General features: G+C 42.9%; 2 protein-coding genes across 4 annotated transcripts in view; one reads left to right on the top strand and one right to left on the bottom strand.

The window, feature by feature from the left end:
* LOC122756337 (merlin-like) overlaps positions 1-13,369 on the bottom strand; it is a 57,325-nt gene extending 43,956 nt beyond the window's left edge. Inside the window, exons 1-4 of the mRNA XM_044005581.1 lie at positions 13,234-13,369; positions 8,449-8,577; positions 7,211-7,336; positions 5,251-5,373 (exon numbers count right to left, since the gene is read on the bottom strand). Coding sequence (XP_043861516.1) covers positions 5,251-5,373; positions 7,211-7,336; positions 8,449-8,538 — 339 coding nt within the window. The 5' untranslated portion in view covers positions 8,539-8,577; positions 13,234-13,369. The remainder of the gene's footprint in view (positions 1-5,250; positions 5,374-7,210; positions 7,337-8,448; positions 8,578-13,233) is intronic.
* Positions 13,370-20,476: 7,107 nt separating this feature from the next.
* On the top strand, positions 20,477-25,213 carry MRPS17 (mitochondrial ribosomal protein S17). 3 transcript variants are annotated; one of them, XM_043964528.1, is made up of 3 exons: positions 20,477-20,595; positions 22,407-22,546; positions 24,545-25,213. In XM_043964528.1, the coding sequence occupies exons 1-3, from the start codon at positions 20,496-20,498 to the stop codon at positions 24,809-24,811; spliced, it is 507 nt and encodes a 168-aa protein (XP_043820463.1). In that variant the 5' UTR covers positions 20,477-20,495; the 3' UTR covers positions 24,812-25,213. The 3 variants fall into 3 exon arrangements, with proteins under 3 accessions (XP_043820463.1, XP_043820464.1, XP_043820465.1); XM_043964529.1 differs by having other exon boundaries at positions 20,536-20,664; XM_043964530.1 differs by lacking the exon at positions 20,477-20,595 and adding an exon at positions 20,671-20,804.
* The last annotated feature ends 982 nt before the right edge of the window (positions 25,214-26,195 follow it).

The following is a 26,195-nucleotide window of genomic DNA, read 5'->3' as shown; positions in this document are numbered from 1 at the left end:
TGGTAGATGGGGACCGAAGTCCTTACTGGGGGTGGGTTGGGAGAAGTCAGGTGAGGGTGGTTGTTCTGATTTCTGGAGTTATCTCTGTCCCCTGGCACTGACCAGGCAGCAGCCACACCTAAGGGGCTTATTTCCCTTACTTCTCTTTTGTTTTTTTTTTTGTTTTGTGTTAATTTTTGCAGGGCAATGAGGGTTAAGTGACTTGCCCAGGGTCACACAACTAGTTAAGTATCAAGTGTCTGAGGCTGGATTTGAACTCAGGTACTCCTGAATCCAAGGCCAGTGCTTTATCCACTGTGCCACCTAGCTGCCTCTTTCCCTTACTTCTCAAGGTGTGTCTGTCCTTTAGTTTAGCTGGTCAGTTTATGTCCCAACCCCACAACCCCTTCCCCCACAAAAGAAGAAGCAATAGTTAGAACTAAAAAAGGAATAACTCATTGGTTATTTAGTTTAAATGCAGAGTACATCATGCAAAATGCTAGGCTGAATGAATCAAAAGCCAGAATTAACATTGCCCAGAAAAATAGCAACAATCTCAGATATGCAGGTGATACCCCTCTGATGGCAGAAAGTGAAGAAAAATTAAGAAGCCTCTTGAAGAGGGTGAAAGACAAAAATATAAAAGCTGGTTTAAAGTTTAACGTAAAAAAAAAAAAAACAACAACAAAAAAACCCCTAAGATCTTGGCAACTGGTTCCATCACTTCCTGGCAAATAGAGCGAGAAAAAATCAGACTTTATATTCTTGGGCTCCAGGATCATTGCAGACAGTGACTGCAGCCATGAAATTAAAAGACGCTTGCTTCTTGGAAGGAAAGCTATGACCAATCTGGACAGCAAACTAAAAAACAGAGACGTCTTGCTGACAAAGGTCCATATAGTCAAAGCTATGGTTTTTCCAGGAGCAATGTATGGCTATGAAAGTTGAATTATAAGGAAAGCTGAGAGCCTTTCAGTGCTTTCAAATTTGTGGTGCTAGAAGACTTTTGAGAGTCCCTTTGACAGCAAGGAGATCAAATCTGTCAATACTTAAAGAAATGAATTCAGACCATTCACTGGAAGGTCAAATACTGAAGCTGAGGCTTAAACACTTTGGCCACATAATGAGAAGACGGGATTCATTGGAAAAGACCCTGATGTTGGGAAAGACTGAAGGTAACTCTATGGTCTTTGCTACCTAATAGCCTACAATTATGTCAGGACCCAGAGTCAAGAAAACCTGAGTTCAAATCTAATCTCAGAAACTTCCTAGTCATGTGACCTTAACTAAGTTACTTGACCTCTGTCTGTCTCTGTAAAATGAGTTGAATGAGATAATGCTAGCTATCAGCTTTCATGAATGGGTTTTGTGACATCTATTCTGGCTGTTTAGAAGTCTTTTCTGTTTATTTCCTTTTTGGGGATGGTATTCTAGATAGCTGAGGCTGCTAAGGGAGCCACATTCCAGAAAGATAAGTTGTTACTGGGTGACAACTCAGATATTTATTTTATTTAGGACTTTTTTGGAAAGAAAGAATTAAGCCCATCCATTCCACACAATCTGAGGCCCATTTCTCCCCTAAGAAAGTCCTGGGGGGAGGGGGGGGCGGCGGCTAGGTGGCGCAGTGGATAAAGCACCGGCCCTGGATTCAGGAGTTCCTGAGTTCAAATCCGGCCTCAGACACTTGACATTTACTGGCTGTGTGACCCTGGACAAGTCACTTAACCCCCATTGCCCCGAAAAAAAAAAAAGACCTCTAGAAAACCTTACACTGATAAAGAATTGGAGATTCCTCCCTCCCCCTCCCCCATTTACCCATTTTATCCACCTTGGTGAATGAATTGAAGCCTGCCCCACCTACCCCACCCATCCCCAAATCTAGATGGCTTTGAAGACTTAAATATTATCAAATATCAACTGAAAAGGAAATATGACTTTGGAGTCTAAATGATGGAAAGCAAACAACTTCTTCAAGCCTGACACTGTGAACACAGGGAGAATGTAAACATCCCTTATGTTTTCCCTATTATCTCCCAGGATCTTATTTCAGTGGCAATAGCAGATGTGTTCTCCTAACAGAAGGAGGAACTAAAAGGAAAGCCAACATAATTCAGACACAGGAATCAGCAGGATGACTCATGGTACCATATTCACGGGAAGAGCATTCATCACTTGCTTCTTTCCAACTCAGCCCATTCTATGGGCCAGTTTCTGGGAACCTTGCTAGCTGTTGCCTCAGCCCATCCTGAGATGTCTACCCAAATCTCTCCTTCAGATGGACAAAGTAAGAATTAGGAAAGACTAGCTCCCAGTCTTAACGAGGTCCCATGTGGAAAAAGTGAGAAATTTCAAGTCACACTTAGCTCTCCTTCCAAAAACGTCCTGAGCCAGACAGAAGCCCAGCCACGGAAGACTCATATTTCTCTGCATTCTATTCTCAGATGAGTCAAGTAAATGGGTTTGATTTGAAACACAGGTAAAGGCATTGCCGAACTATTAAAATGGAAAAATGGAAAATATTTTGCTTCCCAAGTGAAAGTCTTTATAATCCTCATAATGATACAAACAGTGTATTTTACCACAGAAAATGACTGAGAGACACTTCTGAGTATGTTGTTTTTGACATAAATAAATACTACCACGACTCTTTATCATTCTTTTCTTTACCTTTCTATGCAGCAAACATAAGCAATGAGGCCTAGGCTTTGTCCCATATATTTGGCTCCTGCGGGATCCCCTTACTACAAGTTATGTAAATGTTGCCAGGATGGTTTAGATGTAAAATGGAAATTTACTAAGATCCAGTTGTCTGTACATGTTCTGCAATTAACAATCAGGTGTGACCTTAAATGCTTTATCATCAGGGCACTGTGCAAGTTCAAATATGTTTTGGTCTCCAGCTTTCCTGCTTTGGAATGAGGAGAATTTCGCTAATTGCATCTCTAAGCATTAAGGCCAGTTGAGGCAGGTTCAAAAGAAAAGAAACACTAAAAAGGTGGGTTTTGTTGTGCAACTTCAAGGAAAACTGTGGTGCTCCTGTCACTCCAAGGTGCCTCTAGACCCTGGCTTCTTAAACTCTGGGTTGTCGAGTCACTGAATGTGAGTGTCATGAAAAATTTAGCAATGGTAAAAGGCGATGTGTACCTGTTTTATAGACCTGGGGTCGTGTAAATTTTGCTTGGGCCAAAAAGGGTCTCGAGCGGAAAAAGTTCTAAAGCCCTGCTTTGGAAAACCATCATCAAGTAACACTTCAAAGGTCAAAGGGAAAATTCAGGTATTTTAACCCTATGAATATCCTACCCAACAGCATCTGGGGGAATAATTGATTCAAGAAACATTTATTAAACCCCTATTATGAGCAAAGCATTATGTCAGGCTACAACAACGCGAGACTCTGTGCACCCAGACAAGTCTTCAAACTGTTAACTTTGGTCTTAACCGAGAGACTGCACAGTATAGTGGGAAGAGCTCTTAGTATGGAATCAGTGAAAACAAAAAACAACTGTGAGTTTTAATCCTTCCTATTTTTTTTAGGGTAGCTAGATGGCACAAGGCCTGGAGTCAGGAAGACCTGAGTTCAAATCTAGACTCAGATACTTACTAGTTGTGGGACCCTGGATAAGTCACTTAACCCTGTTTGCCTCCATTTCCTCATCTGTCAAATGAGCTGGAGAAGGAAATAGCCAAACCGCTCCATTCTCTTTGCCAAGAAAACCCTAAATGGCTTCATGAAGAGTCAGACAGGATGGAACAACAACCAAATGAGACTTTTTAGCTCCATGCCTATTGACTCTAAAATAGGGGTAACTATGTCTGTAGTATATGTGTATAAAGCACTTCCAAAACGTCAAAGTGCTATGTAAATATCAGCCAAGGATATTTCATCACATAATGGAAGAGAACTGCATTCTGGAGTCTGTTCACTGCTGGTCCGGAAATGAATCAGAAAAAAATTAAATCTTTCAAGTCACAATTCCCCTCTATTTTGTTTGGGGTTTTTTTTTTGTTTGTTTGTTTTGTGAGGCAATTGGGGTTAAGTGACTTGCCCAGGGTCACACAGCTAGTAAATGTCAAGTGTCTGGGGCTAGATTTGAACTCAGGTCCTCCTGACTCCAGGGCCGTTGCTCTATCTACTGCACCACCTAGCTGCCCCTTTCCCTCTAATTATGGGTTTGTTTACATGTTCTCTGAGCTTCCAAACCCACCAAAACAAACAAACAAACAAAAACAAATAAACCACTATTTATGAGAAACAAACAACTAAACTCTTGAGCTTACTGGTAGCTTATCATGATCTGAATATGAAGGAAGGAAGGAAACAAGCATTTATTAAGTGCCTACTATGTGCCAGACACTATGATAAGCACTTTTGATAAATATTATTTCATTTGATCTTCATAACAACCCTGGGAGCTAAGTTCTACTCATTTTACAGACAAGGAATTGCCCAGCTAATGAATATCTGAGGTAGCATTTGAACTCAGGTTTTCCTTACTCCAGGTCAGCACACTAACACTGTGCCACCTCCAAACACTGATACAAGGGTGGAAGGATGTTAGCTCTGAGGATCACCAACTGATTATTCAAAGCATGGTTCTGCTGACCTTCGTGGTTCATTTTTTCCAATTATTCTAGCTACATATACTGTTTCACTTTCACATATATAGCAAAGAAAAACCTTGGAAAGTCAACAGACCCTAGCAGAAATAACAGGCAGTCAGAGTGGCTCAAATATCTTGACCCTATAAAAAGCAAGGAGTGTTTTATCCCCATAACTATCACTCCCATTTGGAAGATGACAATGTAAGTCTCGGAGAGATTAAATGACTTTCCTGGGGGCAGCAAGGTGGTGAAGTGGATAAAGCACTGGCCTTGGATTCAGGGGGACCTGAGTTCAAATCCAGCCTCAGACACTTGACACTTACTAGCTATGTGACCCTGGGCAAGTCACTTAACCCTCATTGCCCAGCAAAAAAAAAGACTTTCCCACAATCACCCAGCTGAGTAGCTGTGGTGGGATCCAAACCCAAGCTTCTCTCTTCTCTCTTTCTACAAAACCATGCATCTTCTGAAGTCTCTCAGCTTGATCACCTCCCAATGGCAGGTATGTAAATAGAGTGGCTTTAGGTAACACTTAGCTCTCCTCACAAAACAGACAGATGGGAAGGTATAGGAAACCTGATTGATGCTATTCTAAGGCACTTTAGAAGGGAAAGGAGGCAGAACAGTAAGGATTTCAGGAAAGAGTACTATTTCCATCAGCCCCCTGACCTGCAGGAAAAACAGGTGTTGAGTGATTTCTTGAAGGAGTTCTTCCTCCACCTTCTCTGGGTAAAACTTGGCCAAAAACCGGAACTGTGTTGGATCTTCCTTGGGAATTTCTTGTTCCAAAACCTGTTTCCAAGCATGCAAACATAAAAAGAGGCAAAATGCTAAGTATTAGGAACTGCAGAGGAAAGTCATCGTGCTAACAATGCCCATTTCTTTTTTTTTTTCATGTAAGGTATTTTATTTTTTTTCCGTTACATGTAAAGATAGTTCTCAACTTTTGTTTATACAAGCTTTCCAATTTCAGATTTTTCTCCCTCCCTCCCCTCCCTCCCCCCTCCCCTAGACAGCAGGTAATCTGATATAGGTTATGTCTATATATCTATATACAGATATATAGATACACACACACATATATATCCATAATAACATTAATCCTATTTCTGCATTAATCCTGTTATAAGAGAAAAAATCAGGGCAGTAATGCAAAACCTCAAAATAGAAAAAAAAAACAACAGCACCCAAAACAAAAGAAATAGTATGGTTCAATCAGCATCTATACTTCACAGTTCTTTTTTTTTTCCCCTTGGATTTGGAGATCCTCTTCTATCATGAGTTCCCTGGAACTCTTCTGTACCATTGCATTGGTGAGAAGAATATAGTCCATCACAGTAGGTCAACACTCAATGTTGATGACACTGTGTACAATGTTCTTCTGGTTCTGCTCATCTCACTCATCATCAGCTCACACAAGACCCTCCAGGTTTCTCTGAACTCCTTCTGCTCATCATTTCTTACAGCACAATAAGTATTCCATTGTATTCATATACCACAACTTGTCCAGCCATTCCCCAATTGATGGGCACCCCCTCAACTTCCAATTCCTTGTCACCACGTAAAGAGCAGATATAAATATTTTTGTACATGTGGGTCCCTCTCCCCTTTCCATGATTTCTTTGGGAAAAAGACCAACAATGCCCATTTCAATGGCAACCACATATGGAAGGAAAGAGTATATTAGAAACCAGTGGGCAAAAAACCAACACAGAGAAGGCATTTGTCCATATTTTACCCCCAGCAAATCTGTAGGAAAAGTTTCATGCTTCAATAGAAACAAAAGACTTTAGACAGTTAACAAGAAACTATTTGGCACGTATCCTCAGATCTTCACCTGTTTTGAAGGATCTTTTTCCAATGTTGATCATTTTATTTTATTTTTTATTTTTTAAATCATAAAAGTATTTCATCATTTTGCAATTACATGTAAACATAGTTTTCTTTCTTTTTAAAGTAATAAACATTTTTGTTTATAGTTTTGGTTTCCCTCCTTTCTTCCCTCCCCTTGCCCCTCCTTGAGGTGGTAAGCAATCAGATATAGGTTATACATGTATGATTATGTAAAACATGACCATAGTAGTCAAGTTGTATAAGAAAACTTGAATAAAAGGAAAAAATTAAAGAAGTGAAAATAGCATGCTTCAGTTTGTGTTCAATCAATATCCGTTTAAAGATAGTTTTCAACATTTATTTTTGTGGGGGTTTTGGTGGGGCAATGGGGGTTAAATGACTTGCCCAGGGTCACACAGCTAGTGTCAAATGTCTGAGGTGAGATTTGAACTTAGGTCCTCCTGAATCCAGGGCCACCTAGCTGCCCATAACATTTGTTTTTATGAGATTTTGAGTTCCAAATTTTTCTCCCTCTCTCCCCCCTCCCCAAGACAGAAAGCAATCTGATATAAGTTATATTTGTATAATCATGAACATTTTATTTTTTTAAATATATGATTCACTATCATTTCTATTCTTGTATATTGTGTCACATGTATTTATCATGAGAAACACTTTTAACTGCCCTAGAGTTGTTGTCACACCTAAACTAAATACCATGTAAGAAATCATTTACGTGATGTTTTCCCAAAAGACTCACTCTATTAAGGAGTTGGTGGTTGGGGGTTTTCCTTACCTTTTTTTCCATCTTCAGCCAGGCACAGACTCCTTTAATGGTATACTGAAGGCCAAAGAACCAGGTTTCCCGGAGCCCTAGAGTTCGGCACACCAGATCAAACAAATCTTTCCCCTTCCATTTCATCTGGAAGAAGAATAAGAATATGACTCAATCCTCATGATGTCTAGGGGGTTCTTTCAATCTGCCTGACTGTTCTCAACCATTCTAGTTTATAGATAGCATGTTATCAGCCAAAGCCTTAGATCAAGAAACTCCTTGTGATTGTTGGCATCTCACTGAACCTTTCCATCTTCAGTAAGTACTGCCCATAGCTCTGAGGCTAGAACCAGGAAATCCCTATGTGGAGGGAAATGGCCTCGTGTACTCAGGACACTCAGAAACAAGAAGAGATGTCCCCAAATGGAAGAGGTGTTGAAATCACTCTCGCCACTTCTCAGAATGGAGTATCCTGCTTTTACTATTCCCCATTTGATCAGAGATAAGCACCTCAGACTAAGGTACCAAAGATTTGTGCATCATTGATCTAAGAAATGCTTAGTTCATTGGTGTTACCAAGTTGTCAGCTAAGTCTTGAAGGAAGAATAAGCCTTTACCAACACCTGGATCACTGTCAAAGATTCATCCTCTTATTCTCTACAGTATTTTAAGAAGGTCAATAAAGAACACCAAGTCAATAGAATAACCCATGTGCAGCTGGTCAACATAGAGTTCCTGGAAGCCAAAAAGGAAGATTTACTGTGGGGCTTTGTGCAAACTTGTCCTACTGATACACATGTGCTTCTGGTTAGTGTCTATGCATCAAGACAGCCCCTAACACTGTGACACATTCACCCAGGATTCCAGTGGTAAAAGATTTCAAGTCTGAGTAACTAACAGCTAATTCATTTAGTATTCAGGAGACTAAAAAATCAATTAAGGGGCAGCTAGGTGGCATAGTGGATAGAGCACCAGCCCTGGATTCAGGAGGACCTGAGTTCAAATCCGGCCTCAGACACTTAACACTAGCTGTGTGACCCTGGGCAAGTCACTTAACCCCAACTGCCTCACCCCCCCAAAAAAAAAATCAATTGTGCAAATTAATGAAAATCCATGAAAATTACACAATTTTCATACTTTCCTACACATTCCTCTGCTCCTGGTGCTTATAAAATATTTCCCAGAGAAACCAGAATGGCCAAAGCCAAGATTCCTTTTTCTCTGAGTGATTTATAAAAATATATCACTGTGTCTCTTACCTCACAGCTGAATTCCATCTCGGCATCCATTGTGATAACTTTGACTTTGAAAGTCTTTGGCTGCTTTTTCTTCAACCCCCTGATGGACATATTTTTTTGAAATAACGACCTTCCAGTCGATGAATTGACCTGATATTGAACAATAATAAAAAAAGGAGTCATCTCTCCAGATTATAAAAAATGATTTCTAAAGTTATATTTCATAAAATGGAAATGAGGCAAGTAGAAAATGATTCTTCTCCAAAATAGCTTTGCAGAATGGAGTTTTATCGCTTTAGACATGCAAATTGCGTTTTCACTTCTAAGCCAAATCAAAGCCATAATCCTGCCACTGAAGCGGTTGCTATTGACAAATAGGATATTTAATTTAATTATTCAATTTAATTTAAGTAATACTTTGTATGTTATTCACTTTAGTTCCAAACACATTTTCCAGCTCCTGATTTGTTTCTGCAAATGAACCTAGATTTCTCTTCCTTTTTCCTGAAACATCCTCTAGACATATCACCCAGTGGCCTCAGATTGTATGATTTCTGGGGCGGCTAGGTGGCGCAGTGGATAAAGCACCGGCCCTGGATTCAGGAGTACCTGAGTTCAAATCCGGCCTCAGACACTTACTATCTGTGTGACCCTGGGCAAGTCACTTAACCCCCATTGCCCCGTAAAAAAGACAAAACAAAAAAACAGATTGTATGATTTCATTTCTCTCTAATCTTCTTTTTTTTTTTTTTTAGTGAGGCAATTGGGGTTAAGTGACTTGCCCAGGGTCACACAGCTAGTAAGTGTTAAGTGTCTGAGGCCGGATTTGAACTCAGGTACTCCTGAATCCAGGGCCGGTGCTCCATCTACTGTGCCACCTAGCTGCCCCTCATTTCTCTCTAATCTTAACCACATCATAGTGAACCTCTGTTGGCTGGATTCTACCTCTGTGCATCTGGGGTTTCACAATCCACCTTTTTTGTTTGTTTGTTTTTGCAAGGCAATGGGGGTTCAGGTCCTCCTGAATCCAGGGCCGGTGCTTTATCCACTGCACCACCTAGCTGCCCCAATCCACCTTTAAAAAAATTGTTTTTTTTCTTAATACCACATTTCTCTGCCCAGTCCCTAAGGGACAAAGGTCATTCCTTTTTAACAAAAAAAAAAAAGGAAAAAGAAAAATAGTAGTTCAGTAAAACCAACTACCACATCAATAGAGTTCATCGTAAATGCATTGATTATCCCAAATTCAGAATCTCCCACCTTGTAAAAGGGAAAAGAAAGACACATTTTCTCAACTCTTCCCTAGACTTATTATCTGCTCTTCCAAATCATCAGTCAGGACCAGCAAACTAGAAGGGGTGGGCAAACAATAAAAGGAGAATAGGCTCTGGAGTCCAAAGATCTGGGTTCAAATGCTATCCCTGACACTTTAGTGCCCATGTGACCTTAAGTAAATCGCTTCATTGACTTCACTCTCCTCTTTTGTAAAACGATTCTGTGCCCTTTGAAGTTCCTTTCAGTTCTAAATCTAAGAACCTAGGACTTTATGAATTGCAACAGCCAAGAGCAGTGACTTCAGTTGGAAGAAACAGCTGATATCAAGGAGAAGAGCCTGAAAACCCGAAGAAAGGCAGATGCCGAGACTTTGAGAAGTATTAGCCTCAGGCCATTAGCACAGGACCAACTTGCCACCATTCAGCAAACACTTGGTAAGTGCCTTCTCCTCAAGGGATTGGGGACATACAAATTGGTCTTCAAAAAGTTAACTTCTCTAAATTAACTTCTAGTTATCAGGGGGAGAATATTGACTTGGAATCAGGGTTCAAATCTCACCCCTGCTCTGGGGAAAGGAGGGAAAGGAGATGCCAAAACTTGGTCCCTTTGGTTGGTCCATGGGACTAAGACTCAAGGTGTTGCTATTGCTTCCAGGGTACCTAGGACATCAAAAAGGCCAGCCTAAGGGGCAGCTAGGTGGTGCAGTGGATAAAGCACCGGCCCTGGATTCAGGAGTACCTGAGTTCAAATCCGGCCTCAGACACTTGACACTTAATAGCTGTGTGACGCTGGGCAAGTCACTTAACCCTCATTGCCCCACCCAAAAATTTTTAAAAGTCCAGCCTAAGAGGAGCTAGTGTCCCTCAGACTTAGACAAAAATTCCAGAGTCCAGCAAGTCATCACAGTCAACTAACCACATTCATTTCCATATGGGTCAAGCCATCTGGCCCTTCCACATACCTTAAAAACTAAAAGATGGGCTTTAATGTAAGACCAACTCTAGATATACAATAGAACCCAAGATATTTAAAACCAGAGTGGATTTCAATGCTCTCATTTTACAGCAGAAGAAACCCGGGGCCTGTGACTTGCCCAAGGCCACACAGCTAGTTGGTGACAGAGCAGGACTTGGACACCAGGCACCTGATTCCCAGTTTAATAACTTTCTGCTATACCACATTGTATCCTTCTACATTGACACTGTTATTTATAATGATGACCCCAAGTCAAGAAATCATGTTCAGGATGTTCTGCTCAAAAAGGCAATATGTAGCATATTTTAGAAAGATTTCCATCTTAAATAACTTTTTTTGAAGTTTTGTGTTTAAAAGGATAGTCATATTTAACTATTTGGAAAATTTATTCATGTAAAAAGTTCACTCTCCATCATCAGATTAATGAGCCATTATTGAGCTACTCTCAACTTCACCTCCTGGATAACAAAATTGAGACACTGAGGCAGAGAATGTAAGCTGCCCAAGGTTAAACACAGATAAGGAGACCACAGAGCTGCTTAGAAAAGTTAGCCCCTCTTTGCCCACTGAGTCATTCTGTATTCTGCTGAAATTCTCACTTTATGTTCTGCATTAATGGAGTTATAGTCTAAAGCACAGCAAATAGACAGAACCCCATAACCCCTGATTGGCCAGAACTATTTTAAAACGTTACAATCCTAGTTGCTCATCAAAAATGTAGACTAAGGGGGCAGCTAGGTGGCGCAGTGGATAGAGCACGGGCCCTGGAGTCAGGAGTACCTGAGTTCAAATCTGGCCTCAGACACTTGATACTTACTAGCTGTGTGACCCTGGGCAAGTCACTTAACCCTCATTACCCTGCAAAAAAAAAAAAGAAAGAAAGAAAGAAATATGGTTTTAGGGGCAACTAGGTGGCGCAGTGGATAGATTGCCAGCCCTGGATTCAGGAGGACCTGAGTTCAAATGTGACCTCAGACACTTGACACTTATTACCTGTGTGACCCTAGGCAACTCACTTAACCCCAGTTGCCTCACCAAAAAAAAAAAAAAAAAAAGTTTTAACAACTGTTTGTCTAGCTACGGCAATGAGGGTTAAGTTAAATAACTTGCCCAGGGTCACACGGGTAGTAAAGTGTCAAGTATCTGAGGCTGGATTTGAACTCAGGTCATTCTGAATCCAGGGCCAGTGCTTTATCCCTTGCACCACCTAGCTGCCCCCTAGCTACATCTTTCTAAGCGTTAAGGGCTGGAGACAAAATGAAAAGAGAAACAGGTACCAAAACTGCTTCCTTTGTTCTGTTAACTCGTTCAAAATTCACCGATGACAATAAGTGGAAGGTAGGAACTTTCTGATCATCATCCTGGAACTTGGAAACATAATCAAAGTTTACCAAACCAAACCAAAGTCTATGGACCAGCTGAATTAATTCTTGAAACAAGCCACTACCATTAAAAAATCTATGTAGCTCTGTCACATTCTCCTTCACTACTCACAAAACTGTGTGGGACAGTGAGACAGAGGGACAGAGTGCTCTAGTCAAACCTAATATCATTTTCCACAGCTTTTTCATGAAATTAGCTCATGAAGTATACCCCCAATTGTCATTCTTGGCTGAACCGTCAGTCCTCTTTGACTAGGTGTGGTCCACTCTGTCAGTCGGTGGGCAAGCCCAGAAAGCAGGAATCACAATAAATGAGGTCAAGGGAGAATAAAAGCGGCAGAGAAAATCAACACCTCATTTCTTCAGTCATGAGGAATGTAAAAATAACACAGACCTTCACAAAAGATACCTATCATCTAACACATCTACTTCAGGTCTATTTGAGTACAGACTGAAAACAGAAAATAAAAGCAAATAGAAACTATTGTCATTAATTCATTCAAGTTATTACAAATACAGAGGGGACTAGATATTGTGCATATTTAATGGTTGTATTGAACCTCTGTTTAGAGGTTTTCCCATCCCCCCCCCCAAAAAAAAACAACACACAGTTTATTAAAGGTTATCACCAAACAGAAGTACAAAACAACTGAATTAATTAGTGTTTACAATGTGCTCTGAAAGTCACCAAGTACAAGAATGTATCTGTAAGGCACTTGTGCATAATTGAGCACCGGGACAGACATCTGCTCTTCAGAGAGATAAACTAAAATACGATACCCAGACGTTACACAGGTTCTAAATGTAAGGATAATGTCACCTTTCTCCCATCCTTTTCTTTGATCTTCTAGCTATCCCTTGATGTCCCTAGGCATCATTCCCTTCTGATATGCCTCCAATACTGTATAACCTGAAGAGATTTTTGCCTGCTCCATACATAGGGGGGTAAACACTGACATCAATTTCCATGTCCAATTTCGTTGTCTGAGCTTTTTCCGGTTAGCCTGGCGTCCAGTGAATGGAAGAAGCCCAGGAACAGCTGAAAAGAGAACCCGGGCTAATTGTTTTCATTTCCTTCTCAATTACTTCTGCGAGCTCAAAAGCTGTAGCCACAGCAAATGCTCTCTCGCCAGAAGGTGGCTTTCAAATCTCAGCCAGTCAAGGATTTTCTTACCTTAAGAGCAAACTCACGAAAGTCTAAATTCCCCAAGTGGAGTCAGATGCCTGCTTCTTCTTGGAAGCAGGACAGAGTGACAAGATGCTTCGGAGCCCCCAGTTCCACATCTTAGGGCAGACATCCAGGATCCCGCCACAGACAGCCTCCCAGGCTCCTGCCACACACACAAACAAGCTCGAGAGATGGTTTTCTAAGTTCTCCCTTTCTTTGTTTCCTAGGAAGAGCAGTCACTTAGCGCCCTCTGACAAAGCCAAGAGTTGCTTGAGCAGGTAACTCGGAGGGAGGAGAATTAACTCCTTCCTGCTCTGAGGAAGGTGACCTAAAGACTTGAAACAGACCAGCCTATGGAGTCACTTTCACAGCTGCACCTGTCCAGTGGACCCCAGACCTGCCAGCAGAGGGGCCAAAATGATGGTGGATTCACAGAGAGCAAAGAGCTTGCTTTAAAAAACAAACAAAAGGGGCAGCTAGGTGGTGCAGTGGATAGAGCACCGGCCCTGGAGTCAGGAGGTACCTGGGTTCAAATCCGGCCTCAGACATTTGACACTTACTAGCTGTGTGACCCTGGGCAAGTCACTTAACCCCAATTGCCTCACTAAAAACAAACAAAAAAACAGTAAGGGATAATTGTAGCCACTGATAGGTAGATGAGGTGTCTCTGAAAAACAAATTTAAAAACAACAACAGGGGTCAGCTAGGTGGCACAGTGGAAGAGCACTGGCCCTGGAGTCAGGAGGACTTGAGTTCAAATCCAGCCTCAGCCATTTGACACTTACTAGCTGTGCGACCCTGGGCAAGTCACTTAACCCTCATTGCCCAACCCCCCCAAAATAAAAACAACAACAACAATAAACTATGGTTTCCATGGCCCTGCAGATAATGAGTGTGAGTAAATGTTAAGTCAATGAGCCCTAGCTCATTTATTCCCATTAGTTCATAGGACAAAGAAGTGTAAATAGGTAGGCAGGCAGTGCAGTGGATGGAACCCTAGGAACTGGAGTCAAGAAATGCTGGGTTAAAATCCAGCCTCAGACACTTACTATCTGTGTGACTCTGGGAAAGTCACTTAACCCTGTGTGCCTCAGTTTCCTCATCTGTAAAATGAGCTGGAGAAGGAAATAGCAAACCACTCCAGGACCCCAAATGGGGCCAACAAAGAGTCATATATGATTGAACAACAACAAAAAATGGGAATAATAATAGCACCTAACTCCCAGGGTTGTTCTAAGGAACAAATGATATTTTATAAAGGGTTCTGCAAACCTTAAAATACTATGTAAATAATACCTACTATTATTGTCAAAAACCTTAGAGATAATTTGCTGCAGGGGTTAACCTTGTTTGAGTAATGGATCCCTCTGGTTATCTGGTGAAGCCCTTCTCAGAATGATTCAAAAGCATAAAATAAAATTACAAAGAAACCAGCTACGATAAATTAGTTATGATTTTTTTTAAAGTTCATGGACACCCAAGTTAAGAATACTTGATTTGGGGGCAGCTAGGTGGCGCAGTGGATAAAGCTCTGGCCCTGGATTCAGGAGGACCTGAGTTCAAATCCAGCCTCAGACACTTGACACTTAGTAGCTGTGTGACCCTGGGCAAGTCACTTAACCCTCATTGCCCCAGAAAAAAAAACAAAACAAAACATATGAGGAAGAATACTTGATCTAGGCTAACAACTTCATTTAACAAATGAGGAAATGGGGCAGCTAGGTGGTACAGTGGATAAAGCACTGGCCCTGGATTCAGGAGGACCTGAGTTCAAATCTAACCTCAGACATTTGACACTTACTAGCTGTGTGGCTCTGGGCAAGTCACTTAACCCACATTGCCCTGGAAAAAAAAAAGAAAAGAAAAAAAGAAAAAAATGAGGAAACTTAAGGCCCAGAAAAGTTATGAGGCTTGCCACAAGTATTCTGAAGTAGATAATATGCATAATAATATTTAAATTAACAATAAGTAACAGAGCTAAGATTTGAACCATCATCCTTTGACTACAGTGAGGGTCCTAGAGAGTAATGTCACCTTGCACCAGAGATCTCAGGTCTTCCTGATGCCAGGTGGGTCTAGCATTCTATTCATTGGCTGCCTCATGAAGGAAGCTGACAGTGGATCAATAGTACATGTATAAGAACCAAATATATATGCAGGATGACACAATTTAGAACTTGATGGAACCTTAGAGATCATCTAACTTCTCCCCCTCATTTTATACATGAGGAAATTGAGGCCCAAATGAGTAGTAATTAATGAGCAGGGCCCACCCTTTGTTACTGGCCTGCAAGCCCAAATCTCTTGCTTTTTCCACTGTGCTGTACCGAAAACTCCTTACTGGCCAGGGTCATGCTGAACATGGGCCTAAAGAGATAGGTGTGTTTGGACAGATGGATAGAATAAAGAAGAAGGACATTTCAGATGGAATGAACATGGTCAACACACAGGTTGTTGTTGGTTAGGTTTGGTTTTTCAGGAAAAGTTTGGGTACCTGAGATGGGAAAGTAGGAGCTAAGCCTACAGAAAGATCAGTTCAGGCCAGAGCATGAAGAGCCTTAAATGTCATGACAAATACTTTGGTCTTTATTTATAGGCCATGGGAAGCAGAGGAATGATATGGTCAGAGAAATGATTTGAAGGCATTTCTTTATATTTCTGTATCCCACCATTCAGTGCACCATTAAGTAAATAAATCCTCACAAATGCCTCTGGTATACTCCACTTTAGCTCAGTGTCTGGCATAGAGCAACCAGTTAATAAATTCTGTTCACTTGACTTGAGTGTTTCTTCTTGGAAAATATATTTTAGAAAATTCTTTGTAGTCTTAAATTCAGGGTAATACTCAAACTTTTTCCATATAGACATACATATACACATATAGACATAGTTCAGCATCTGTAGATAGGAATATCTAAAGATAGATAGATACCCAAATATGACAGACAGAAACAGAGACAGAGAGCTCACACACACACTTTTCACACATAAGTAGAGGCAGCTAGGTGGCCCAGTGGATAGAGTCGAAGCCTTGGAGTCAGGAAGACCTAAGTTTGAATCCTGCCTCAGCAGTCATGCACTAGCTATGTAACTCTGGGCAAGTCATTTAACCTCTCTCAGGCTCAGTTTTCTCATCTATAAAATGGGCATAATAATACCTACCTCACATTGTCATGGGGATCATATGTAAACTACTTCTCCCTATATAAATGTTAGTTATTATTATCTCAATTGATCTTCACAAATGAATGAATTAAAAAAAATTACTAAGCACTTACTATGTGACAGTATGCTAAGCACTAAGCAATCAATTTTGCCCTCAAGAAGCTTAGATTCTAACAGGGGAAGACAACATATATAGGGGAATGGTAGTGCTGATTTGTGTGTGTACGCTTGGGGAGGTGGGAGGGAGAAAAGCATTCAGTAACAGAGCTTGAAAAATAAACAGCTAAGAAATGGCCTAGTGAGCCTTAAACCAGGAGGAGGCAAGGTGACTAATCAGAGTCCAAGGAGAATGCAGACAGAGATTCTGAGCAGGGATCACACATCTGGTCTTTGTTGATGGTATAGGAGGATGTTAAACCAAACATCTCAATTCCAAATCCAAGTCTTTCAAGGCAAATCATATGAAACACCTCTGAAGTTCTCTGGGCCCAAGCTTCTCCATCAGCAAACTGAAGGGGTTGGGCTGGATGTTCTTAGTAAGCACTTAATACATACTTCTTTTTTTTTGGTGAGGCAATTGGGGTTAAGTGACTTGCCCAAGGTCACACAGCTAGTAAGTGTTAAGTGTCTGAGGCTGGATTTGAACTCGGGTATTCCCGACTCCAGGGCCAGAGCACTATCCACTGCACCACCTAGCTGCCCCAATACATACTTCTTGAAAGACTGATTGAAGGCTCTTTGATCCTGTGAAGTAGATTGAAGTCTCACTTCATCAGCATTTACAAGTAATCTAACTGTGCTGGGCCTGGAATCAGGAGGACCTGAGTTCAAATCTAGCTTCATACACCTGCTAGCTATGTGACCCTGGGCAAATTACTTTAACCTATGTATGCCCCAGTTTCCCCAATTGTAAAATGTGGATTTTACAGTTAATAATTGCATGTACCTCCCAGGGTTGTTGTGAGCAACAACATTTGTAAAGCACTTGCCGGATACAGTAGGTATTTAATAAATGCATTATTTCCTTCCTTTTTTTTCATATTCACATTCTTTTTTTTTTTGGTGTGAAAAATTTAAAGTATTTTATTATTTTCCAGTTACATAAAAGGATAGTTTTCAACATTTGTTTTCACAGGATTTTTAGTTCCAAATTTTTCTCCCATCCTCCCTTCCCTACCTCCTTCCCAAGACAGAAAGCAGTCTGATATAGGTTGTATATGTATAATCACATTAAACATATTTCTACAGGGGCAGCTAGGTGGCAAAGTGGATAGAGCACCAGCCCTGGAGTCAGGAGGACCTGAGTTCAAATCTGGCCTCAGACACTTAACACTTACTAGCTGTGTGACCCTGGGCAAGTCACTTAACCCCCAATTGCCTCACTAAAAAAATTTTAAAAATTAAAAAAACATATTTCTACATTAGTCATCTTGTGAAAGAATCAGAGCACAAGGGGAAAACCTCAAGAAAAAACAAAAAAGGAAAAAAAACAGCCCAAAAGTAGAAACAGTATGGTTCAATCTGCATTCATAATTCACAGTTTTTTCTGGATATTGAGAACATACATTTTCTATCACGAGTTCTTTGAAACTGTATTGGATCTTTGCACTGCTGAGCAGAGCTAAGTCTATCACCATTGTTCATCACACAATGTTGCTGTTACTGTGTACAATGTTCTCCCAGTTCTGCTTCTCTCAGTCAGCACAGTTCATGTAAGTCCTTCCAGGTTTCTCTGAACTCCTCCTGGTCATCATTTCTTTTTTTTTTTGGCTGGGCAATGAGGGTTAAGTGACTTGCCCAAGGTCACACAGCTGGTAAGTGTTAAGTGTCTGAGGTCAGATTTGAACTCAGATCCTCCTAACTCCAGGGCCGGTGCTCTATCCACTGAGCCACCCAGCTGCCCCCATCATCATTTCTTACAGCACAATAGTATTCTATTACATTCATATACAACTTGTTTAGCCGTTCCCCTATTGATGGGCATTCCCTTGATTTCCAATTCTTTGCCATCATATTGACATTCCAACCTGTGGTTGTGTTTATTGAACTGTCCCTCCCACCCAACTTAGCAGACATAGTTTGTGTACATGATCTTTAAAGAAGGGTATCTACCATTCACTTTTTGGATTAAAAGGCTAAGGACCCTAGAACAATAAGAAAAGCTAAAAGGATAAATGGACTGCTTCATATTTTTGAAGCTATTTATACTATTTGTGTTAGAGGGAAAAACATGACTGTTACTTGTATAAATACACTGAAACTGTTCAGGTGAGAGTCAAATTCAATTTAGCAAAAGCCCAAGGCCAGTCTTAGTTTTGTGGATCATGTGATCTACATATAATTTTAGTAAAACATTATTCAAACACACAAAAAATGGTTCAGATATTTGTAATATATCACATGCAGGCTAGCTAAAAATATAAAATAAACATCTATGTATGTATATGTTTACATAGGTATGTTTGCATGTTGTCTCCATTAGACTGTAAGCTCCTTATGGGCAGGGACCGTTTTTTGCTACTTCTCATATCCCCAGCACTTAGCACTGGGCCTGACAAAATCTAGGCACTTAGTGTTGACTGAATGAATGTATATCTAAAATAAATCTCTAGAGTGCATTAGGTTTTCATTTTTATCTTTGATTTCTCAAACACCAAGCCAATTGAGCAGTACTGTACTTGCTTGATATTTGTTGAACTGAATTCCATCTCCACAGTCCCCAGGAAGCTTAGTATATCAGAAATATAGCTAGATGCCGGGGTTTGAATTCAGCCGGACTCTAGCTGGACAAGTGATTGCAATTTTCAGGGCTTCTGAATACTCACCTGTTTTACAAAACAGGGTTTATAAAACCTGAATTAAGCTACCTCTTGTGGTTGTTGTAACGGATGTTAAGCCCTGAAAGACATCTTCTTGTAGAGTTCAAACTCTAAAACCTTAGGAGCCCATTAACTTTCTCTACGTAAAATTCTGGGGGCAGCTAGGTGGCGCAGTGGATAAAGCACCGGTCCTGAATTCAGGAGTTCCCGAGTTCAAATCCGGCCTCAGACATTTGACACTTATTAGCTGTGTGACCCTGGGCAAGTCACTTAACCCCATTTGCCCTGCAAAAAAAATAAATAAATAAAATTAAAATTAAAAAATAAAATTCTGCCCAGAGAGCTGATGTAGGGTGATAGAGAGCCGTCACAAAGATAAGGATTCCGTGTGATGGGATTGCAGGCTATGGGGAAACTAGTTTGGATCCTTTACTAGCTTTGTGATGGCAGCTAAGGCACGGGAGCAAAGATTCATAGATGGATTGCCCCAATTCCCTCATTTTACAGTGGAAGAAACCGAGACCCAGAGAGGCTAAGCTTATTTTCCAAGGTCACACAGTAGTGGTAAGTGGCCAGACGGGATTCAAACCCAGAGCCAGGACCCTTCCTTCCACTGCACGCTGCATCCTCTTACCTCTAAAAGCCTCGGCTTCCTCAAGCTGTACAATGGGGAAGCTACTCCTGGCAACCTCTCGAGCCCTACACCGGTCAGACACTATTGTTGTTGTTGTTGTTGTTGTTTTTTGCAGGCAATGGGGGTTAAGTGACTTGCCCAGGGTCACACAGATAGTGTCAAGTGTCTGAGGCCGGATCTGAACTCAGGGACTCCTGAATCCAGGGCCGGTGCTTTAACCACTGCGCCATCTAGCTGCCCCCGACACTATTGTTGTTGACGTGGTTATCGCCCCCCGAGTCTGGGGATGAACAGGCTCCATCCACGTACATTTGGGGCGGGGAGAGCTCCAAGCCCCGAGCTGTGCCTGAGCGCTCAGAGGAGGCCACGGGACGGAGCGATGCCGGGGGCAGCCGGCACAGGACGCGACAAGGCACGCAAAGCCCGCTAGAGCTCCGAGACGCTTCGGTTCATATTCCGCGGGACTCTTAAGAACGCAAAGAACCCGCCGTCACTTCCGCCCGCGCGGCATCCTGACACCTGCCCAACCAACCGCCCTCGGGCCTTATGATTGGGAGAAATGGGAAAGGGGGCGGGGAAGATCTCAGGCCACGCCTCCGAGCGTGTGGTGGATATTCTGGCTGCGCCCAGGGGAGGCGGGACGACCAGGCATGAAGCGGCCGAGCACCGCCCCGTCCGCCGTGACGTCACCACGTTTTCCGGGCCGTGGAACGCCGGCGTTCGGTCGGAGTTCAGAGGTCAGGGCTGGAGGTGAGGGAACGGTCAGGGCTCGGTGTGTGGAGGCGTCGCCGTCGGATGCGGGGACGGCTTTCGGTCGGGGTACGAGGCCTCTGGGACCCCGCGGAGCGGCGGGAGGGCCGAGGAAGCTGCGGGCCTGGGCTCGAGGTCGGACCCGCGGCCTCTAGGCCCGGGCCTCGGGCTGGAGAAGGAACCGGCACCCGCGGAAAAGCCCGAGGAGGGTAAAGGGACACGTCCCTCTGCCCCCCAGGAGGGTCAGGCCTGAGAGCAGCGCGACCCGGCGGGAGAAGGGGCGTGCGGCCTGGGCTGGAAGGGGCCCCGACCCCCCGTTACAGGGGGGAAACCGAGGCAGGGGCCTGGCACGCGGTTGCGTGATCGCGTGTAGCGGCCCCCGGCTGTTAACAGCCTGGAGGCCGATTAATGCCCCTCTGAGCGCCTGGTCCGGGATCCCGAAGTGGGGGGGAGGCTCTCGAGTGTTTCCCGCCCCAGGCCTCAGCGTGTAACCCCCTCCTCCTCAGACCGCGGGCCCGTCCCACCGACACCGGACTCGGCCGTTTCGTGGACAGGACCCTCCATCTCCTCCTTCCTGGCCGTGTCTGGCCGCCCCCCTGCCCGCGAGGCTGCCCTACTGACCCCCGGGCTTCCTGTAAGGAAGGGTTCCCCGTGCCCTGCCCGGTGCAGCGCCTGACCCGCAACGGGTCTTAATCAATGTTCATTAGCGGACTGCGACCTCGAACAAGGCACTGAACCTCCCTGGGCCTCAGTTTCCTGTTCTGTGAAAGGAGGGACTGGGGCTGTGTGGTCCTTTCTAGCCCCAGCCACCCCTTTCGGTTCCATAGCTGTGATCCAGGGATTATTATCAGATTTATTCACCTTTAGGAGTCAGATTCAGACTTGAACATCGAGCTGAAAGGGCCCCAGAAGGCTAGGCCAAGGACCAAGGCCCGAGGTTAATGAATTTGTTTTATTAAATATTTGGATGACGGTTTCAACATAATTCTGTGCTTTTCTAATCCCATGTGTTTTTTTTTTTTTTTAGTGAGGCAATTGGGGTTAAGTGACTTGCCCAGGGTCACACAGCTAGTAAGTGTTAAGTGTCTGAGGCTGGATTTGAACTCAGGTCCTCCTGACTCCAGGGCCGGTACTCTATCCACTGTGCCACCTAGCTGCCCCCTCCCATGTGTTTTAAAACCAGTATTAGCAGAATTCTAGGTAGCACAGTAGAAAGAGTGCCAGGCCCGGAGTCAGGAAGACTCAACTTCCTAAGTTCAAGTCCTGCCTCAGACACTTAGCTGTGTGACCCGGGGTGAGTCACTTCATTCCCTCTGCCTCAGGTTCCTCATCTGTGAAATGAACTAGACAAGGAAATGGCAAAACCGCTCCAGTGTCTTTGGCACAGAAAATCCCAAACGGGGTCACGAAGAGTTGGATGAAATGACTTGACAGTTAGCAGAAGGGATCCATAAGTTTCACCTGATTTCCAAAGGTTTCCCCTAATCAGGACAACACCAGGTCTGGTAGACTGGAGGAGATGTGCCTGCTGCCACGTGGCCGAGCCTGGGCTCAAACACTCCTCTCTCTGCTTGATTATTCTTGCCAGGTTCCAGAAACAGTGAAGGGTTTCTGTGTATTCGACTCCCTCTTGGGTGAGAGTGAAAAGTAGGAAGCAAAATAGGGAACTTGGTTAAACTCTCATCCTGCGTTCCTCAGTGGGACCCGATTTCATGGACTTGGGTGGTCCTCTGAACAGAAGGATATTTCCTTGTGTTATCCATCATAAGTACCAACTAGACGGTGTTTAAACTTTGAAATTTCTTCCTCAGGTGACCCAGGCTGCAAAATGTCCGTTGTTCGTTCTGCTGTCCATGCCAAATGGATCGTGGGGAAGGTGGTTGGGACAGCCATGCAAAGAACTGCCAAAGTGCAAGTAAACAGACTTGTTCTGGATCCCTACTTACTAAAGGTGAATCTTATCATGGCTATCATTAAATGTGATTTATAAAGCACAACACACAGGATTTCACTTGTCACTCTCCTTCAGAGATGAGCCAAGCCATTTATATGGTGGAAAAACCATTATTGGCTAAGTTCACTCAAATCTAACCCTTCTTTTAAAACTTGTTTTGCAAATAAATGTCGTTATAAATTAGATGCCAAACTCAGTGTGAACACATTTCAAATTGTATCTACTTTAAACAAGCTTATACTTTACATACTACTCCCTTAGTGTCTCTAATCTCTAAATCCAATCAATTCTATTTGTGTCATTTTAATATCTGGTCCCCATCAATGTCTTGTCATTGTTGTGACAGGTAAAACCAAATGTGTGTGGCCACCCTATCCCTTGTGGGGAAAGCTAACTAGGATAACAGTTTCACAGTTTAGGTATTAAACATTTATTAAAATATATTAGAGGTGGTGCAGTGGATAGAGCACCAGCCCTGGATTCAGGAGGACCTGAGTTCAAATTCGGGCTCAGACACTTAACACTTACTAGCTGTGTGAACCTGGGCAAGTCACTTAGCCCCAACTGCCCAACAAAAAAAAGAAAAAAATATATATTAGAGGTTAACAAAGAGAGAACAAGTGTCTATGAAAAAAGAGTAAAACCTTAACTACCTCAACCACTCCTGGTTCAGCTGCCAACCCCATGCGGTTCCAACCACCAACTCCCAAAACCATTTCATTCTCTCTCTCCCCCCCTCCAGCCCTCTCTCCCTCTCTCGCTCTCGCCTTCTCCCTCCCTCTCCCTCCCCACCCCACGGCTTCAAGCTAATTGGTTGAGAAGGGTCACATGCTCACACAACAGGGGGCCCCTGTAATATTAATAATACTCTCACATTGTTCAGTCTTGTCCAACTTGGAGTTTTCTTGGCAAAAATACTGGAGTGGTTCACCATTTCCTTCTCCAGCTCATTTGACAGATAAAGAACTGAGGCAAACAGGGTCATGCAGCTGGTAATTGTCTGAGGCCAGATTTGAACTCAGTAAGAGGAATCTTCCTGACCCATCCATTTCACCAGCTAATTCTGCTTCCTTTGTTATGTCACTTTAGTATTTTATTACATTGACATCCTACCATTTATTCAGCCATCCTCCCCATTTCATATTCAGTAATAAGAGCTGGCATTTCTACAGTGCTCAGTATGTGCCAGGCACTCTGCTAAGTACTTTATAGATACCTCATTTGATCTTCACAACGACCTTGGGAGTTGGGTACTGTTATTCCCAATTTCCAGATGAGGAAACTGAGGCAGACAGAGGTAAAGTGACTTGTCCAGGGTCACACAACTAGTAAGTGAGACCAGATTAGAACTAAGGTATTCCTGACTCCAGGTTGTTGACCATTTTTCATTCTTGTACACAGTACAGCTACAAATATTTAAAAGTCTCCATGGGAGGGGCAGCTAGGTGTTGAAGTGGATAAAGCCCTGGATTCTGGAGGACCTGAGTTCAAATCCAGCCTCAGACACTTGACACTTACTAGCTGTGTGACCCTGGGCAAGTCACTTAACCCCCATTGCCCCACCAAAAAACAAACAAACAAAAAGTCTCCATGGGTGGTAACCATGGTGGGTGATGGGAGATCAGAAGAAGGGCCTGTGTGTTGGGTTCCACTTCTACCTTGGATCTTGGCTTTGCCACCAGAGGCAAGTCTCCTCTGAGCCTCAATTTCCCCATCTGTAGAGGAAAGCTACGGAGACCTAGGGGGGGCAATTGTGGGATGCACATAAGAACTATGTGGAAAGTACTTTGTTCCTTCAGTATTGTTGATTAACTACATCCTAAAAGTCAAGTCCCAGGAACAGGGTTCCCAGGTCAGTTCTCATCAGTCTTACCCTCTTGTGGATACCAGCAGAATGTCATCAGAGAAGACTTGCAGAAGTGTTGCATTGTACTATTAGGTTATGAAGTCAAATCATTTTCACTACCAACTTGACCTTTTTGCTTCTCTCAACAGTACTTTAATAAGCGTAAAACTTACTTTGCTCATGATGCCTCTGAGCAGTGCACAGTCGGAGACATCGTGCTTCTCCGCGCTTTGCCAGTGCCAAGAACCAAGCACGTGAAACACGAATTGGCTGAGATCATCTTCAAAGTTGGAAGAGTCATCGACCCAATTACCGGGAAACCCTGTGCAGGAACCGCGTACCTGGAAAGCCCAGTGAGTTCTGAGAGTGCCCCACTAAACCCCAGTGCAAAAGAACTCGATGTTCCTTCAGCATAGTAGCATGAAGGCCCGAAGAAGTCTGCAAAGGGACGGACACACTAAACATATGGGCAGGAGATGTTTCCGTAAACGTTTTCAATTCCAGCCGGCCTTCTGAAGATGAAGGATCCCAAACGAAACAATATGCAAGGGACTTTTTGAAGAACATGTCTTCCCAATGGAGAGTAACTGTTTCAAATTACCTTATCAGAATAACAATGTAAATATCACTTTCTTGGAGTCTCTGAGGTTATAGCAACAGGCGACATTACCGAATAAGCTGACTGGGGAAATGGAATTATTTGGCCTACAGAATTTTTTTAAAAAAAACGTAGGAACTTGGGGGGGAGGGCAAGTAGGGAACATGTTTGTAAATTATGATCCTTTTTTAAATAGTAAAACATATTGGAAGTACTTCAAGTGGGATTTTATTTTTAGCAATTTGTATTGTTTTTCTCTCGCCTCTGATAGTAAAGGGAAAGAAAATCTTCAGTTTTATGGCCAGATTTATTTATATGGATTAAACTGAATTAATACAACCTTTTAAGGGGTTGGGGAAAAGGAATCTTTGCGACATATTTTGTTTCCAAGAAGCAAAATGTTCATTCCTTTATATAAAATTCCCTAAAATGAGGCTTTCCTTTGGTGATAAAATCTTAGCTGGAATTTGTTTCCAAACCAAGTAGTTACAGGTTGCATTTAATGATGAGCCTTTTTGGGACAAGGCCGGAGGGAGGGAGGATTGCTGCACCACCTGTGCCCATGTCTCACTGGACTGTAGGGTGTCAACCAGAAAGTTGTGAAGTGTTAGGACCAAATTATAGAATTCTTCAATAGTGCTGGGTTTACAAGACACTTTGCTGTTTTGTTTGTCACCGAGTTATGGAGTATTGTTGGGAAGATTGCTAACACCAACAATGTGGGGGTGGGGGGGCAAAGAGAGTTAAGTGTCTTGCCCAAGGTCACACAGCTAGCAAGTGTCAAGTGTCTGAAGCCAAATTTGAACTTGGGTCCTCCTGAATCCAGGGCAGGTGCTTTATCCACTGCACCACCTAGCCTGCCCCCTCCAACAATGTATTTTAAGGCAAAAGAATAGACCTCTTCAAAGTTAGATTGACAAAATACAGACTTTGCCAAGAAGTGCTCAGTCAGTTCAAGTGGCCCCTCTAGTTGGACAGATGAGAGGTCCCTCATGCTCTTAATCGTGTGTATTGTTAGGTTTTGGGGGGGTTTTGTGGTTTTTTTGCCTTGTGGTCCCCCTTGAGGAAATTCCCCATACAAATGCCCATCAGCCATTTACCCCCAAAATGTCCAGTCTGGGGTGGTGTGGGACGGTTATGGGGCAGGAGCTGAGCAGCCAGCCAGGGTCTTCCCGACCCCCCCCCCCCCCAGAGTCTCTCCT

The sequence above is a fragment of the Dromiciops gliroides genome, chromosome 4 (genome assembly GCF_019393635.1).
Source record: "Dromiciops gliroides isolate mDroGli1 chromosome 4, mDroGli1.pri, whole genome shotgun sequence".
Classification (NCBI taxonomy): domain Eukaryota; kingdom Metazoa; phylum Chordata; class Mammalia; order Microbiotheria; family Microbiotheriidae; genus Dromiciops; species Dromiciops gliroides.
This window is presented reverse-complemented; position numbering and strand designations above follow the sequence as displayed.

Bases quoted from the DNA above. Each gene is read 5' to 3' on its own strand.
- MRPS17 (XM_043964528.1), top strand. From the start codon at position 20,496: ATGAAGCGGCCGAGCACCGCCCCGTCCGCCGTGACGTCACCACGTTTT. The intron at 20,596-22,406 runs GTGAGGGAACGG...TTTCTTCCTCAG, and splicing joins TTCAGAGGTCAGGGCTGGAG to GTGACCCAGGCTGCAAAATG. The intron at 22,547-24,544 runs GTGAATCTTATC...TTCTCTCAACAG, and splicing joins TGGATCCCTACTTACTAAAG to TACTTTAATAAGCGTAAAAC.